Below are 18,640 nucleotides of genomic sequence, written 5' to 3'. Positions count from 1 at the left end.
GAAAAAAAAAAAACCACAATAAAAATCAGGGAATGCTTTCAAATAGAAAAAGAAGTAGGTTTCATAAGATGTATTCATCAGGATTCTAGCAGAAAAAAGATGGTCTACTATAATGAAATACTTGAAGCAGAGTCTAGTGAAGAGGCTTCCTATAAGCAATGGATACAGGTTTGGAAATGACGAGGGAGAGGTCCAGTAACACTGAGGAAATTGTATCAGTATCCTAAGTGGTGAACAAAAGGTGGAATCCAGAAGGAGAGTTGGGTGGAGAGATCTCAAGGAGAGGCGCTGTGACCTTCACCTTAGGGTAGCAACTACTCAGAGATGACCCTGCAGGGAGAGAGGCAGGAGAACAGATACATTGATCTTGCTTTTCTACCTTCAAGAGATGTCCTGCTTGGATTTCCTTTGGCAGAAACCAAGCAGAGGACAGACAGCAAGAGATCCCGCTGATGTAGTCCATGCAGATCAGCCTCCCAGGCAACAAGTTAGATTGAAGGGGAGAGGGGGGTGAAGTGTGGGTGTGCAGATGCAAACGAAAACTATTTGATAGAGAAGAGGTTTTCGTGTTACAGTTAGGAGCATTTGAAGTTAGGACATTATGTTAAAAGAGGGAGAGAGCCCACTGGTGGGGTTGGGCCCGTGTCTTGTGAAAGTTTCCTAGTTGGGAGGACTTGTGCCTCTGCTCTGGTGGACGGAACTGGACTTTGTCTCTCTGAAGGGTGGTGCTGTGTCTAGGGGTGTGTTTTGGGGTGTCTATGGGCTTGATATGGCTTTGGGCAGTCCTTCTGCTAATGGTCAGGGTTGTGTTTTTATTTTGCAAATGGTTTGGTGTGAAGTGTCCAGGATTGGAGGTTTTGGGTCTTTGGGTGGGACTTTGTCTTAGTGCTGATATGGAGGCCTTTGGGAGAGCTCCTGTCAATTAATGTTCCATTAGCAAATGTGCTGTTTGATGCAGAGATCTCAAATCCTTAGGTTGTGCTCTGTGACAACCACCAGGGGTGGAAGCGGGGTTCAAGAGGGAGAGGACATATGTATGCCTATCACTGATTCATGTTGATATATGGCAGGAACCAACATAATACTGGAAAGCAATTTCTTCCAATTAAAAAAATTAAGATGTCTAAAAAGATCAGACTGGTGTCTTTGAAAGAGCTTTAAGTTTAAAAGCAAGCAGATATGAATTAAAATTCAGCTCTGTTGATCACTAGGCAAGAATTCAGGTGGCTCTAGTCACATTACTTATATTCCTGAGACTCACTGTCATCTTTTCTATAGAATTGCTATCAGAATTAATTTAAATAAAATGACATATAAAATATTTTTGTATAGAAGAACAGGCATGTTAATCTGTACTGCACTTAAATGGCATTGATAGCAATAAAAGAGGTACATTTAATAGCTAAAAGAGGAGAGAAAAAAACAAGAGAATTTGCCAACTTCCACATCTCCATGAACCATAGAATAATGGTACAGAGAAGCCCATGCTTCATAAACAAAGTTCTCCTAGGTGTGCATTCAAGTAATACACCACTTATTACATCAGTGGGGCCTACACTTAACATAGGCAAGATTTCTTATTTGAATTTTCCCAGATAGAATCTTTGAACTCTACAAAATGGATCATTACCTGGTTATGTCAATTTCATAAACTCTTAAATTTGTTGGCATTGTGTGGAAGGACAGGTAGGAGCCAGGAGTGCTGGGGAATGAGCTGGGAAGATATTTAATTCTAGTTAACTCTCACTGTATGGGTTTCCCAGATGATGCTAGCAGTAAAGAAGCCCCCTACCAATGTATGAGATGTAAGTGATGTGGGTTTGATCCCTGGGTCAGGAAGACCCCCTGGAGAATGGCATCATAATCCACTCCAATACTCTTCCTTGGAGAATCCCATGGACAGAGGAGCCTGGTGGGCTAAAGTCCACAGGGTTGCAAAGAGTTGGACAAGACTGAAGCAACTTAGCATGTGTGCATGCAGCCCTCACTGCATAACAAACCATTCCAAAACGTAGTGTTTAAAACAACAGCAACCATTTATTTTTTTCAGGAATCTGCAATTTAGGCAGGACCCCATGGGGATGGCTCTTCTTTGCTCTTTGCAGTTTCATCAGTTGGCAACTGGAGAATCCACTCTGTCTTGCCTCACTTGCAAGGCTGGCAAGCTGATTCTGGATGGCAGATGAAATCTCAGCCAGGGGAGTGGATCAGTGACTTCAGGTTCTCTTCATGCGGGCGACTTGGGCTTCTACTCAGGCTTCCTCACAACAGGGTGGGCAAATTCCAAGGGTAACCAATGTGGAAGAGCAAGGAGGCATTTTCCCTATCTTATCTTAGAAGTCGTATGGTGTTGCTTCAACCACCCACTATTTCTCAAAGCAGTCACAAAGTCCCTCCAATTTCAAGGTAGGGGACATAGGCCCTTAGCTCAAGGGAGAGAGATCATAAGAGAAATCAGGTTATAAGAAGTTAGAAGATAGGGTTTTAACCATCTTTGGAAAATAAACACTACCACATTAACAAGTTATAGTAAACTGAGGAGTAAAAAACTATACTACCAGAACATGTGCCATATTCTTGAGGAGTAAAAAACTATACTACCAGAACATGTGCCATATTCTTGAAAGCATATTTTTAATCATGTTGAATACAACCTGAAATATATTCATCTCAGCTTCTTCCCTTATATTTTTCTTTCGTTCTTCATGCTTCTGCAGTAGCAACTTTATTTGTTTATCCTTTTCTTCTTGTGGTTCATTGGCATATTCCTTTTCTATTAGTTTCATTTGGTTTTGTAATTCATCCTCATAGACTTTCTTCAAGCATTCCTCCTGCTGTCTCAGCTTTTGGTTTATGTCCTTGTAAATGGGGTCAGAAAAGTAAGCCCCTCGGTTGTCCTGCACCATCTTGTCTATCAGCTCCAGCAGCTCCTGCACCTGAGCTTCCTTCTCAGCCTGCTCTGTGTTTCTGCTGTTACTGATGGCATAGCGGCGGTCTCCACACTCCTGGAGGAGGCTTCGTAGGTTTACATCTGCATGCTTCAAAAAGTCGCTCAGGCTCTGGTCCCCCAGTTCATCTCTGCGAGTGAATAAGATGATCATATACTTCATGGCTGCTTTCCCAAACAGAGTCTTGACCAACGCCACGGTTTTCTGCTCTTCCTGTGTGTAGCGGCCCAGCCTCAGGACCAAGACGATGGCGTGAGGCCCAGGACAGGAGGCGAGGACACATCGGCTGATTTCCTTGCAGGTTTTGTCCTGGGTCTTCTTGGTGTCAAAGAGCCCTGGAGTGTCAACAACGAGAAGCTCTCTCCCCTTCCATTCCCGGCATGCTTTCTGACAAGTTTTGGTAACAGCTTGGGCAGCAATCTCAGACCTGAATACTTCTTCCCCGAGGATGGCGTTTGCAGTTGCACTTTTCCCACTTCCCGTCTTCCCGACCAGCACGATCCTCAGAGCGTTGTTTGGCGTGGCAGCCATGTTTATATCAAGAGACTCTGGCGCGCAGGCACCCACACCACCTTAAGAAAAGGAGGGAGAGGGGGAAATGGTCAATTTAGGTAAGCAGGAACCATCCCCACTCTCTCCCCCACCCCCTTCTTTTCCTCCCTGAAAGCTTCTAATATTCTGTTATGCATATTGACCCCGGTAGAGACAGAAATTTTAAACAGTTCAATTGTTATTGAAGAAATAACCAAGTAGTTAGAGTTTCCCCACGAAAGTGTCAGGTCCTGATGGTTTCCCAGGGAACTCATGAAGCCTTTAAAGACCTGATAATCTCAGTGCTACTTAAACTATTCCTGACTACATAGCAATGAAGGAAATGTTCAGTTTTTTCTATGAAGCAAGTGTAATGTTGATTCCAAAAGCTAACAAAGATTTCACAATAAATAAAGCTATAGATATGTCTCATGGGTAAATATTGATACAAAAGTCCTAAATAAATTATTAGATGTGAAAAGCAGTATCACATGTGTAAGTATGATTGTTTCAGAAATACTAGGATGATTCAACATGAAGATTTTGATTGTTACAATACATTCCATTAAGAGGTTAAGAAGAAAAGTAACCAGGTGCAGAAGAGTCATTTGGCCAAATTCAATCCTGATTCATGTTTAAAGCAGTTCATCAAATTTAAATTAATTGATTCTTCTTTAACATGATTATATATATATATAAATTTAAAATTTTTGATCACTTATTTTTTCATGCAACTAAAATCGTTTGTTGTTCAGCCACTAAATTGTGTCCAACTGTTTTGTGACCCCATTTACTGTAGCCTGCCTGGCTCCTCTGTCCGTGGCATTTCCCAAGTAAGAATACTAGAGTGGGTTGCCATTTCCTTCTCCAGAGTATCTTCCTGACCCAGGGATCCAACCCAAGTCTCCTGCATTGGCAGGCAGATTCTTTGCCACTGAGCCACCTGGGCTGTTAGTTCAGTTGGTAAACCACCTGGGACCTAATAGCTCAGCTGGTAAAGAATCTGCCTGCAATGCAGGGGACCCCGGTTCAGTCCCTGGATTGGGAAGATACCCTGGAGAAGGGAAAGGCTACCCACTCCAGTATTCTGGCCTGCAGAATTCCATGGACTGTATAGTCCATGGGTTTGCAGAGAGTTGGACATGATTGAGTGACTTTCACTTTTCACACCTGGGAAACCCGGCAACTAAAGCAGTTGATTATGAAATTTATTTGGATGAAGAAAAAAAAAAACAAACCCTGGGCAATGAAGCAAAAAAATAGAGGTAAGATTAGCTTTACTAGATACTAAAATACAACAGTTTCTTAAAGCAGTATGATGTTGGTGCATGGATAGAACAGTGAAACAAAAACAGAAAATTCAAATATAGGCCAGATTGATCACACTATATTCATTTATATTCAAATCATTTACATTATGCTACATTTATATTCAGTAAGGTAGCATCTCACATCAATGTGAAGAAAGATGGTCTAATAAGCAATATTGAGATAACCATATAGAAAAAATAAAACTGCATCTATTTTCTTCATGCCTTCCAAATTCCAAATAGATTAGAAATTTATATATAAAAATGTTAATCCATATAAATAATAGAAGAAACATGGGTAAATCTTTGTAACCTGGTTATAGGTAAAATATTTATAAGATTTGAAATAGAGTAAGAAAAGAAACTCTTAAATTTGATGACATAAACAGATATTACAAACAGATATTGTGAGGATAAAACCCACCATACACAAAACACAAATGTCAAACTAGGGGAAAAATTATTCCTGCTTATATAAAAGAGGGGCAATTTACCTTTTATGCAAATAACATCTATACAGATGGTTGATAAGCACATGAAAAGATGCTCAGCATCACTAACTACTCAAGAAATGCAATCAAAAATACCTTGATGCATCACCTCACAGCAGTCAGAATTGCCATCATCAAAAAGTTTACAAATAATCAATGCTGGAGAGAGTGTGGAGAAAAGGGAACCCTCCTCCACTGTTGGTGGAAACAAATTGGTATAGCCTCTATGAAGAACAGTATGAAAGATCCTCAAGAAACTAGAGTTGCCATATGATCTAGCAATCCAACTCCTGGGCATATTATCCAGATAAAACTCTACTTTGAAAAGATACATGCAGCCCTATGTTCACAGTAGCACTATTTACAATAGCCCAGATGGGGAAACAACATAATTGTCCATCTACAGATGAATGTGTGAAGGACTGTGGTTTGTATACAATGGGATATTACTCAGCCATAAAAGATAATGAAATATTGCCATTTGCAGCAACACAGATGAAATGAGATGCTTTCATACTGAGTGAAGTAAGTCAGACAGAAAAAAAAAAAATATATATGGTACAATTAATATGTGGAATCTAAAAAATGACCTTATTTACAAAACAGGAACAGACTCACTGACACAGAAAACAAACTTATGCTTACCAAATAGGAAAGTCAGGGAAAAGGGATAAATTAAGAGTATCAGAGTCATGGATACATACCACTATATATAAAATACATAAGCAACAAGGATTTACTGTATAATAAAAAGGGACTATATTCAAAAAACTGTAATAACCTATAATGGAAAAGAATTAGAATATCTATCTATCTACATATATATATATAACTGAATCACTTTGCTGCAGTTATAGTAAATAGACTATACTTCAATAAAAATATTTTAGAAAACAAACAATATCTAAAAGTAGAGAAGCAAAAGACCAATAACTCAATAGAAAATGGGGTAAGAGATATGAATGAACAAGTTCAAGAAAAAAATGTAAATATCTCTTGAATATATAGAAAGATATTAACATCATTCATAATAGAGAAAAATATATCAAAACATAAAAAACCCTAAAATTAATTAATGTTATACTATGATATTATTTCTCATGCACAGGTTTGGCAAGAACTTGAAAGTCTGATGATACGATCTATTGGTAAACGGTATAGGGGAGGGGCTCGCTGGTGGCCCAGTGGTTACAAATCCACCTAGCAATGAGGGGGATGCAGCTTCTACCCCTGGTTGGGGAACTGAGATCCCACATGCCATGGAGCAACTAATCCCACCACAACCAGAGAGTCTGTGTGTCCCAGGGAAAGATCCCACATGAGGCAACAAATATCCTGCATGCTGCAACTAAGACCCAATGCAGGCAAATAGATAGATAACTGTTTAAAAATAAAAGGTTTAGGGAAAACAGGTCCTCTCCTGTGTGACTATTGGGAAGAGAAAAACAGTCTAAAAGAACCAGAGGAGAAGTTAGCAAGAACTTGCAACAGTACATATGCATTTACCCTTTGATTATCAATCACAATTTTAGGACTTATCCCAAAGGTATACTGACCAAAAAAAAAAAAGAAGAAGAAGAAGAAGAAGAAAATTATGCAGAAGGCTGTTAACTGCACCACTGTTTGAAACCTCAAAAGACCAAAAACTTATCAAATGCCCATCATTAGGGACCTGATGGAATTAACTAAAGTATAGTCACACAGTGAAGTACTAGTCAATTGTAAAAAGGAATGAGGTATATCTCTATATTCCAGTGTGGAGACATCTCCAGAATATATCATTAAGAAAAAAAAGCAAAGTGAGGAAAATAATGTACAGTTTACTAGCATTTCTCTAAAAAGGAGTAATATGGCCTACATATATAAAATGTAGTATATGTACTTTTCATTCATCTGTAAAAACAATGGCAGAATAATCTGAAAACTACAGAAACAATAAGTTACTTATATGGGGATGGGAAAAAGAGGAAGGCAGGGACAGGGATAGATGCTGGGAGCTAGACTTGTTGGGATATACTTACATTTCATAGATTTGATCTTGAAAAGAAAAAGTGAAAGTCACTCAGTCATGTCCGACTCTTTGAGACCCCATGGACTACCTCCATGGAATTCTCCAGGCCAGAATACCAGAGTGGGTAGCCTCTCCCTCCCCCAGGGGATCTTCCCAACCCAGGTATCGAACCCAGGTCTCCCATATTGCAGGCAGATTCTTTACCAGCTGAGCCGATCTTAAAACCATATAAATAGTTTACACAACTATACAGCAAAAGTTGTATTTCAGAGTACTAGTAAAAATCAAAAGAAGCAAACGAGCCTAATTGTATTTTGTGTTGTGAATGAACTACACAAAAGACTGTTCCAAGAGACTTGACAATGCAGTCATTTCTTTGTCCATCCCCAGTGGGATATATTTAACTTCCCCCACTACTCTCCCTCCAGAAAAACCTGCAAAAAATTATTTTCAGGAACCCTATTCTTGACTGTGTGTGTTTGTATAGTTTTGAACTTCATTGAAAAGGCATAAAAATGAGCATCCCAGTAGCAATGAGCACCCTTAATGCCAGATTTCAGTCTTCAAATACCATTTACCACCAAAAAATTAGTTGATTTACAATCAACTATACTGAAATATAAAATAGAAACTAAATTTTAAAAAAGAGAGATTAGGACCAGATGGCCTCTATTTGCCTTGCAACTCTAAAGACCTGCCCTGGGAATGCATTTCTTCTTAAGAGAAATGTCTGGGTTATCAAGTGTACTCAATGTCTATCCCAACAACAGCTGGGTGGAAGATGTAGTATTCAGGAAAAGACTGTCATGTTAAAATGAGATGCATGGATATTATGTTAACAAAATCATTACTCCCCTCCCTACCCTCCACCACTCCTGCTCTGGCAGCATCCTCTTGGTGGAGTTGCTTGCACAGCACGTGTGGTCCCTTCTCAGGCCAGAATCCGCCCTCTCCAAGTCCAGGTATCCTACTGCCCCTACAGCTCTGTTGCTCTGGAGCCTCTTCTCAGCCAGGCTCACCTGCTTTTGAAGGATTTGATGAGCTGTCCGGTTTCTTCCAGAGATCTGTTTGACCCTCTGTTTTTGCTTTAACTGCTGCACCTCTGAAACCTCGGAGCCAGGAAGCAAATTGGGTGGGGCTAGGGAAAACCCCCCCCCCCCCTTTTTTTTTAAAGAGACAGAAATATTGCCCATAAATGTTGTTTAGTTTTGCCAAGTTGGAAGCTTTTTCTCCATGTGCCTGCAGTCACATCAAAATTTCCAAAAATTACACTTCTTGTTTGGGGTTATAGTAAATGACCTAAATCTTGCCCAGAAATCCAGATACAGTGTCTGATCATCTCTCCCGGGAGCTGTGAGAGACCACAGGGCGCTTCAGGGAAGAAGCTTGCTGTAACCTGGGGATACTCCCTGTTCTGTTGGGTGGCAAGTAGAACTTGTAAGTGATGAACCTGACCATTTAGCTGAAGTGATTTCTAAGCAAAGTGTGGAAGGTGCAGCCTGGTTCCTCCTTCTGCTTATAGTGAAATGCAAGAGGAAAGTTGCAGTGATGCATCTAGAAGCTGAGGATGCCAGCAACCCCAGAAGCCCTGAAGAGGCCAGGAAGGATCTGAGAGCCTTCAGAGAGCACGGTTCTGCCGCCATCTTAAGTTTGAACTAGGACTATGAGGCAATAAATGTCTTGCTTTCAAGCTCCGTAGTTTGTAGTAATCTGTTGGAGCAGCTCTAGGGATCTAATCTATCGCCTTTCTCTTTGCTCTGCCTGTGTCTTGTTCCTCTTACTGACCCACACGTTCCCCTCCTGCTTTATAGGATCCGACGGTGCTCGGTTACTAGATTGTGTCCTTCTACACCTCTGGCCAGGATGGGCCATGGAAGTCTCAGTGAAGAGAGAGTTGTGGCTTTCTCAGGAGAGTTTAGCTTTCAAGTTCTCAGGAGAATCTGTCTTGTTCAACAGTTTAAACAAGAAATGGACTGAAAAAAAATGTATAACCTAAAAGCTGAGAATTAATTTTATTTAAGAATTTGGCCCAGGAGGCAGCCTCTTGGGTAGCTCTGAGAGTCCACTCCCAAGAGACAAGGGAAGAGTCACTATGTATAGGATTTTGTAACAAACACCAGGTGGTCGGAAACATCAAAAGACTATGGTAAATTACAGAAAATCAGATATCTTCAGTTAGTGAATTTAGTAGTTTTCTATGTAGGAAAGGTGCAAGAACTGGGCTCTTTGAAATGATTCCTTTGATGTACACTGAGCTATCTGGGGCCAGTATCTGGTGCTTTCACATTGAGTGCCCTCAGGGTGCTCCATGGGGATGACTGCAGTGGCTGAGGGCACCAGAGCAGGCAGCGGATTTGTCTCCATCCAGAGTCCTCTGCTTGGAAGAAAAACTTGCTCCTGGGAAGAAAAGCTATGAAAAACCTAGACAGTGTATTAAAAAGCAGAGACTTTACTTTGAGGACAAAGGTCCCTCAAAGCTATGGTTTTTCCAGTAATCATGTATGGATGTGAGAGTTGGACTACAAAGAAGGCTGAGTGCTGAAGAATTGATGCATTTGAACTGTGGAGCTGGAGAAGACTCTTGAGAGTCCCTTGGACAGCAAGGAGATCCAACCAGGCAATCCTCAAGGAAATCAATCCTGAATATTCATTGGAAGGACTGATGCTGGTGCAGGCACTCCAATATTTTGGCCACCTGATGTGAAGCAGTGACTCATTGGAAAAGACCCTGATGTTGGGAAAGATTGAAGGCAGGATAGAGGATGACAGAGGATGGGATAGTTGGATGGTGTCATCGACTCAATGGACATGAGTTTGAGCAAACTCTGAGAGATGATGAAGGACAGGGAAGCCTGGTGTGATGCAGTCCATGGGGTCACAAAGAGTTGGACACGACTGAGTGACTGAACAAAAATGACAACAACAACGAGAACATATACCCACACTTCCATTGGCAGGAATTGTGAATCCTGGTCTGCTTACCCACACTGCTTCTCAGAGATTGGTGGTTATAGTTATCAACCTCCAGCAGCGGTGAAGAGAACAGTGGTCATAAAAGGGAGGATACATGAAGGGGACGGTTCTTGGTGCCCTTGGCTTCAGGGGCCTTGGGGTGAGAGACCACTTCTAGTCCAGGCCTTCTCCTCCCAGTGTTCCTGAGTCTCAGCAGTCATCAGAGTGATGGATGGTTACAGACAGTTGTAGATATTAGCTTTATTTACCACTTGTCTCTGACAGTAAGAAAATAAGAAACAAGGAATTGTGTTACAATTGTGTCTTACATTTTTCTATTACTCTCAGAAAAGACACAATTCCCTTCCTTATTTGCCTAGAAAGGTTTCTTAGTCCCATACCTCCAAAACCCATATTTGCCTTGATAACCCCTGAATTCTTAACCATTCCATGATCTTGATGGTGGAAGAAGAGGCCATAATTAGACACTAAAAAGGAATACACCATGATAGTATGATCATTTCAGAAATACTAGGGTGGCCCAACATGAAGAAATTGATTCTTACAACCCATTCTAGTTATAGATTAAGAAGAAAACTAACTAGGTGCAGAAGAGCCATTTGGCCAAATTCAACACTGATTCATATGTAAGGCAGCTTATAAAATTTACATTAGATACTTCTTTAACATGCCTTTACATAAATATAAATTTAAAACATTTTTGTCATCACTTTTTTTCATGCAACTAATATAGTTGATTATAAAGTTCATTTGGAAGAAGAAAATAGAAAAGCTAGCCTTGACAATCAAGAAAAATCATCAATGAAGGAAGACCAGAAAGACCAGAAACTTTACCAGATAGTAGAACATTATCATTTCTATAATTAAAATAGTATGGTGCATGAATAGATAGAACAGTGAAACACAAACAAAATTCAGAAGTAGACTAAATTGATCACTCTATACTCATTTATATTCAGTTCAGCTATATTGTGTTACATTTATATTCACTAAAGCAGCATCTAACATCAGCGCGAAAAAAGGTGGACTAATAAGCAATATTGAAATAATGATATAGAAAAAGATAAAACTGCATCCATTTCCTGATGCCATTCAATTCCAAATAAATTAGAAATTTAAATGTAAAAAAATTAATCCATATAAGTAACAGAAGAAGCATGGGTAAATCTTTGTAATGTGGTGATGGGGGAAAATATGTCCAAGATTTGAAAAAGAGTAAGGAAAGAGAATATCAATTTGATGACATAAAAATCAAAAAGATAATGTGATGCAAATATAAAGCACAATATATAAAGTACACACAATTCAAACCTGTGTTATTCAAGAGATAATTGTGTCTCACTCCCCCAAAAGACCTGCAGGGAAGTTAATTTTATTATCAGAGTTGTTTAAATGAAGAAACTGATGTGGCTCAAGAATTCTGAGACACTCGCCCACAGTCATGGTGCCCACTGGTACTGAGCAGAGAGGGATTCAATTCAAAGTCTGTCTGACTACCACGGTCACTCTTAACCACTGCACACTCCAGCCTCTTCTAGATTCCTTCTCTGTTTCTTCATTCTATAGATTACATCAGATCAGAGGTAGATCAAGGGAAAATAGTTCACTCTCTTTGCTAAATGGTGAACAGGTAGCAGGTCTGTCATTAGAGAAGGCAAGGGGAGGATTTCACAAATATTGTTTCTTTAGAATAGCTAACCCTGTCCACAGGGCACCTGCTCCTCAACTTATCTGTCATCCTACTAGGAACACAACTTCTCTCTGTTAAGTATTGAAAAGAATTCAAACTGAGTTCTAGGTTTCCTCTGCCATAAGTAACCTGGGTAATCCATTGTCTCGTGAATTCACCAAGGTCTCATGGAGTCACCATGCTCTCAGGGATTCTATTTCTGTAAAATCATCAAGACTTACTGTAAAGCATGTTGCATATTGAACTCTACTCAATACTCTACTGCTACATTGCTTCAGTCGTGTCTGACTCTGTGTGACCCCATAGACGGCAGCCCACCAGGCTCCCCGTCCCTGGGATTCTCCAGGCAAGAATATTGGAGAGGATTGCCATTTCCTCCTCCACTCAATACTCTGTAATAACCTATATGGTGAAGAATCTGAAAAAGAATGGGTACATGTATATGTATAACTAAGTCGCTTACCTGTACACCAGAAACTAATACATTAAAAATAAACTGTACTGTAATATAAAATTAAATTAAATTTAACAAGGGAGTTAGACTGAATGGCCTAAATTGCTTTGTAGTTCTAAAGACCTGCCTTGAAGACACTAAGAGAAAACGCTGGGTTATCAAGTGGTACTCAATGTCTGTCCCAACAGCAACTGGATAGAAGGTGCCTGCATGTATTCTGAGTGGTGTTTGACTCTTTGTGATTCCATGGACTACAGCCTGAGGCTCCACTGTCCATGGGATTTCCCAGGCAAAAATAACTGGAGTGGGTTGCCATGTCCTCATCCAGGGGATCTTCCCAACCCAGGGATTGAACCTGTATCTCCTGCATCTCCTGCATTGCAGGTGGATTCTTTACCGCTGAGCCTCTGGGGATTCCTGGAGGAACGTTGCAATATTCAGCAAAAGGTTGTCACGTTAAAATGAGACGCACGGGCAATATGTTAACAGACATCCTTACTCCCCTCCCTACTGCCACCTCCCCCACTCTGGCAACATCCTCCTGACTTGTTTGCATAGCACCTGGTCCCTTCTCAGGCCAGAATCCACGCCCTTCCCAGGTTCCCCTATCCTACTCTCCCTACAGCTCTGTCTCCCTGGGATCTTTTCTCAGCCAGGCTCACCTGATTTAAGGACTTGATGAGCTGTCTGGTTTCCTCCAGAGAAGCTGTTTGAGCCCCTGCGTTTGCTCTAACTGCTGCACCTCTGAGACCTTGCAGCCAGGAAGCAGAGTGGGTGGGGCCAGTGAAGAAACTGTTTTAAAGAGACAGAAATGTTGCCCTATAATTTGGTGGGTGCTTCAGTTTTGCAAAGTGGAAAGCTTTTTCTTCATGTGCCTGCTATAGCACCAAAATTTCTTAAATTATATTCATTGTTTGGAGTTATCATGGTGGATCCAAGAGACCCTTGGTAAATGACCTAAATCTTGTCCAGAAAGCCAGACTCAGTGTCTGATCATCTCTCCTGGGAGCTGGAAGAGACCACAGGGTGCTTCAGGGAAGAAGGAAGTCAGACATGTGGCTTGCTGTATCCTGGGGATACTGCCTGTTCTACTATTGGGTGGAAAGTAGACCATTTAGCTGAAGAGATTTCCAAGCAAAGTGTGGAAGGTGCAACCTGGTTCCTCCTTCTGCTTATAGTGAAATGCAAGAGGAAAGACATTGCAGTGATATGTCTAGAAGCGGAGGATGCCAGCAACCCCAGAAGGCTGGAAGAGGCCAGGAAGGATTTGAGAGCCTTCAGAGAGCATAGCTCTGTCAACATTTTGAGTTTGAACTCCCAAACTATTACCCAATAAATGTCTCTGCTTTTAGTTTGTAGTAATCAGATAGAGCAGCTCTAGGAATCTAATCAGTCACCATTCTCTTTTCCTCTACCTTTTCTCCTGCCTGCTTTTTGTTTCTCTTACTGACCCACACATTCCCCTCCTGCTTTACAGGGTCTGACTGGTGTAAGATTACTAGAATGTGTCCTTCCCCATTCTCTGCCCACACATCTGGCCATGATGGGCCATGGAAGTCTTAGTGATTGGAGAAGTTGTGGTTTTCTCAGGAGAGTTTAGCTTTCAAATTCTCAGGAGAATTTAGCTTTTGTCAACAGTTTATAGAACAAATCAAATGGGAAAAGTGCACAACCTAAAAGTTGAGAATAATGTTTTATTTGATGGACTTCCTGAGGACTTTGGTCCAGGAGGCAGCCTCTCAGATAGCTCTGAGGGACTGCTCCCAAGACTCAAAGGAAGAGCCAGGATGTGTAGGATTTTGCAAAAAAAACCAGGTGGTCAGGAATATCAAAAGATTACTGTTAATTAAAGAAAACCAGACATCTCAATGAGTTTAGTGCTTTTCTATGTAGTGGACTCAATATGCCAGCAAATTTGGAAAACTCATCAGTGGCCACAGGACTGGAAAAGGTCAGTTTTCATTCCAATCCCTAAGAAAGGCAATGCCAAAGAATGCTCAAACTACTGCACAATTGCACTCATCTCACACTCTAGTAAAGTAATGCTCAAGATTCTCCAAGCCAGGCTTCAGCAATACATGAACCGTGAACTTCCAGATGGTTTTCTTGTTTTTGAAAAGGCAGAGGAACCAGAGATCAAATTGCCAACATCCGCTGGATCATCAAAAAAGCAAGAGAGTTCCAGAAAAACATCTCTTTCTGCTTTATTGAATATGCCAAAGTCTTTGACTGTGTGGATCACAATAAACTGTGGAACATTCTGAAAGAGATGGGAATACCAGACCACCTGACTTGCCTCCTGAGAAATCTGTATGCAGGTCAGGAAGCAACAGTTAGAACTGGACATGGAACAGCAGACTGGTTCCAAATAGGAAAAGGAGTATGTTAAGGCTGCATACTGTCACCCTGCTTATTTAACTTATATGCAGAGTACATCATGAGAAATGCCAGGCTGGATGAAGCATAGGCTGGAATCAAGATTTCTGGGAGAAATATCAATAACTTCAGATATGCAGATGACACCACCTTTATGGCAGAAAATGAAGAAGAAATAAAAGCCTCTTGATAAAAGTGAAAGAGGAGAGTGAAAAAGTTGGCTTAAAGCTCAACATTCAGAAAACTAAGATCGTGGCATCTGGTCCCATCACTTCATGGCAAATAGATGGGGAAACAGTGGAAACAGTGTCAGACTTTATTTTTTTGGGTTCCAAAATCACTGCAGATGTTGACTGAAGCCATGAAATTGAAAGACACTAACTCCTTGGAAGGAAAGTTATGACCAACCTAGACAGCATATTAAGAAGCAGAGACATTACTTGGCCAAAAAAGGTCCGTCTCATCAAGGCTATGGTTTTTCCAGTAATCATGTATGGATGTGAGAGTTAGACTATAAAGAAAGCTGAGCGCCGGAGAACTGATGCTTTTGAACTGTGGTGTTGGAGAAGACTCTTGATAGTCCCTTAGACTGCAAGGAATTCCAATCAGTCCATCCTAAAGGAGTTCAGTCCTGAATGTTCATTGGAGGGACTGATCCCAAAGCTGAAACTCCAATACTTTGGCTGCCTGATGCGAAGAGCTGACTCATTTGAGAAGACCCTGATGGTGGGAAAGATTGAAGACAGGAAGAGATGGTTGGATGGCATCATCAACTCAATGGACATGAGTTGCATAAACTCTGGGAGTTGGTGATGGATGGGGAGGCCTGTTTGTTGCAATCCATGGGGTCACAAAGAGTTAATTAAGTGATTGAACTGAACTGATGGAATGGTAATGGGCTTCTCTGGTGGCTCAGATGGTAAAGTATCTGCTTGCAATGCATGAAACCCAGGTTTGATCCCTTGGTCTGGGAGTTCCCCTGGAGAAGGGAATGGCAACCCACTCCAGTATTCTTGCCTAGAGAATCTCATGGACAGAGGAGACTGGCAGGCTACAGTCCGTGGGATCAACTGAGCAACTAACACTTATGGAATTGTATTGACTCTAATATTTTGGCCTCAGTCAATGAGAACGAACTCCCAGAGTCTCCACTGGTAGGGATCATGAACCTTGGCTTGCTTACCAACACTGCTTCTCATATGTTGGTTGGTCATAGTTATAAACCTCCAGGAGAGGTACAGAGAACAGAAGTCCTGAGAGGACAACCACCATGTGCAGACAATTTCTTGGGCTCTTGTATTTATGGGTCTGGGATGAGGAACCACTGTTAGTCCAGGCCCTCTTCTCCCAGTGTTCCTTAGTCCCAAGGGCCATCAGAGCTTTGGATGGTTATAGATAGTTATAGATATCAGCTGTATTTACAGCTTGGCTGCAACAGCCAAAAAAGCAAGAAGCAAGGAAATAGGTTTTTCTTTCACATTTTTCTGTTACTCTCAGGAAATCCACAGTTCCCTTCCTTATTTACCTACCTAGGTTTCTTAGTCCACACCTCCAAAATTCACAATGTTTCCTTCGATATCCCCTGGATTCTTAGCCATTCCATGATCCTAATAATGGAAGAAGACACTGATTAGGAGAACAGGAATTGCGAAAAGAATTTAGAGGCTGCAATAAATCATCTGACAGCATTTGATAACTTGCCCTCTTTCTGGGATTTGTCATTTAGTTTGCACAATTTCTGTCATTATTTTTATTTATTTTTGGTTTCAATTTCACAGCTTTTGTTGCTTCACTTCAATCCTTCCCTAAAGAGAATGTTTTTCAGTGCTTTCTTACTGAAGATGGATGCTATAATTAAAGTTTTAACAAGGGGTGCAGGAACAACTGCAATGGATGCCTCAGTATATCACATGACAAACTTCTTTCAAAATCCTAACAATGAAGTTCTCAAAGCCTAGGTAGCTAGTAAATAGCTGAATAGCCTTATTGCTTTTGATTATTATTTATCATGAAAATATGTAACTTGAAAGTGGTACTTAAATGACTTATTTCTAAACTTTGGGAGGTCACACATGACTATTTGGAAATATAAGGAGACACTAGAATTTATCTGATCCTCTATGAGTGTAACATATTTGCATTTAGTGGAGAACCAAGAGTTCCAAATAAAATAGCAACCTGGAAGACAATGGCAGCCATCACATAGGTCCCTGTTAGCTATATTTTATTCAACTACAATAAAGAACAACAAGAAGGGGAAAGTAAACTATGTAAAACCCATGCACATGGCAGGAAGGAACAAGAGGGGAGCTAGCAATGTGACCAAAATTTAATTTAAAACTACTGACAGAGTTTCCAGCTTCACAACGCATCATGAGAAGCCCTGCAAACTTATTACTGGTGAACTACCATAACTGGTGAACATTATTTTAAAAAAATAATGAAATCTCTAAACATTGTCCTATGATTATATAACAAAGAAACATTTAGTCAAAAAAAAGTCTACTGAATCTTAGAACAGTGAAAGTCTGCATTATACTTGAGCCATGACCAAATTCCTCCTTCCCCAAATCACCATCAGCTAAGCTTGAAGGAATTCTGGGCAGGAGTGGCCAAGAAGATGAGGCTCCCTCTCCCCATAGCTACTCATCAAGAGTATAGTATCTTACCAATAGGAACAGCATTCCCTCCAACTCTGAGTTCCAGAGACTAAATTCATGGTGAGTGCAGCTAGCAGTACCCTGCAGCTTCTCTATGATAGAGCAGAGGCTCTACTCCAGGCATGACAGGTCCAGCTCCTTCATAGGATGAAGATTTTATTCTAGGAGAGGCAAGTTGAAAAGACCAAAGGCTACAATCCCCTGTTCTTGGCCTAGAGCTGTGACTCAAAGATTTTGTTCAGGAAGAAAAGAAGTTCATAATAACTTAAAATTCCAAAGCCCTCCCCAAAGGAAATTTGAAACATAGGGTAGTAAGCTCAGGTCAAAGTGTTCTCTTGCAAATGATACAGATTTTAGTGGTAAGTAATTTAAAGAGAGCCATAAGGGAAACCATAGGCCAGCAAGTTTACCTGCAAGAACTAGAAAAACAGGTAAGAAGAGTCCTTCTAGGATCAGAGAAACCTAAAAAGCTGGTCAAGAAAACTATCACTGCAAAGTAAACCAAATTTAATTAGATAAGACTGTGGACCAATTTATGTTCATGGGCATTGTTAAAAATTAGAGCGCAATCAACTGGCAACAAGTAAGCCTAACAGCTGGGTATAATACCAATAGAGACACACAGATAAGCAGAGAGATTAGGGAAAGAAACTCTCAGAGAGAGCACTGCTAAAACTATTGTCATCCCAGGTAACTGTGAAAATGCCAGTGACTGCACCTTCTGAGGAGCAACATCAGAGATTTCATACTGTAGGGGAAATTTTTGTTATTGTTATTGTTGTTATTCAGTTGCTAAGTCATGCCCAACTCTTTGCAACCCCATGGACTGTAGCATGCCAGGCTCCCCCGTCCTCCACTATCTCCAAGAGTTTGCTTACTTCGTGCCCTTTGAGTCGGTGATGCTATCTAATCATTTCATCCTCTGTGACCCCCTTCTCCTCTTGCCTTCAATCTTTCCCGGCATCAAGATCTTTTTCAATGAGTCAGCTCTTTGCATCAGGTGGCCAAAGTATTGGAGCTTCAGGATCAGTCCTTTCAATGAATATTCGGGGTTGATTTTCTTCAGGATTGACTGGTTTGATTTCCTTGCAGTCCAAGGGATTCTCAAGAATCTTCTTTAGCACCACAATTCTAAAGCATCAATCCTTCAGTTCTCAGTCTTCTTTATGGTCCAACTCTCATATCCATTCATATAT

At 40.8% G+C, this 18,640-nt stretch overlaps 1 protein-coding gene across 3 annotated transcripts; it reads right to left on the bottom strand.

Annotated features, from left to right (window-relative positions):
• Positions 1 to 2,012: 2,012 nt before the first annotated feature.
• LOC122674730 (GTPase IMAP family member 7-like) lies at positions 2,013 to 13,157 on the bottom strand. 3 transcript variants are annotated; one of them, XM_043873237.1, is made up of 4 exons: positions 13,071 to 13,157; positions 10,274 to 10,521; positions 8,311 to 8,530; positions 2,013 to 3,520 (listed from the first exon to the last, which is right to left on the bottom strand). In XM_043873237.1, exon 4 carries the CDS (start codon positions 3,477 to 3,479, stop codon positions 2,598 to 2,600), a length of 882 nt encoding a protein of 293 aa, XP_043729172.1. In that variant the 5' UTR covers positions 3,480 to 3,520; positions 8,311 to 8,530; positions 10,274 to 10,521; positions 13,071 to 13,157; the 3' UTR covers positions 2,013 to 2,597. The 3 variants fall into 3 exon arrangements, with proteins under 3 accessions (XP_043729172.1, XP_043729171.1, XP_043729173.1); XM_043873236.1 differs by lacking the exon at positions 8,311 to 8,530; XM_043873238.1 differs by lacking the exons at positions 8,311 to 8,530; positions 10,274 to 10,521 and having other exon boundaries at positions 13,071 to 13,149.
• Between the last annotated feature and the right edge of the window lie 5,483 nt (positions 13,158 to 18,640).

Source organism: Cervus elaphus, chromosome 18 (genome assembly GCF_910594005.1).
Source record: "Cervus elaphus chromosome 18, mCerEla1.1, whole genome shotgun sequence".
Lineage (NCBI taxonomy): Eukaryota > Metazoa > Chordata > Mammalia > Artiodactyla > Cervidae > Cervus > Cervus elaphus.
This window is presented reverse-complemented; position numbering and strand designations above follow the sequence as displayed.

Coding starts and splice junctions, on each gene's coding strand:
- LOC122674730 (XM_043873237.1), bottom strand. CDS start 3,479: ATGGCTGCCACGCCAAACAACGCTCTGAGGATCGTGCTGGTCGGGAAG.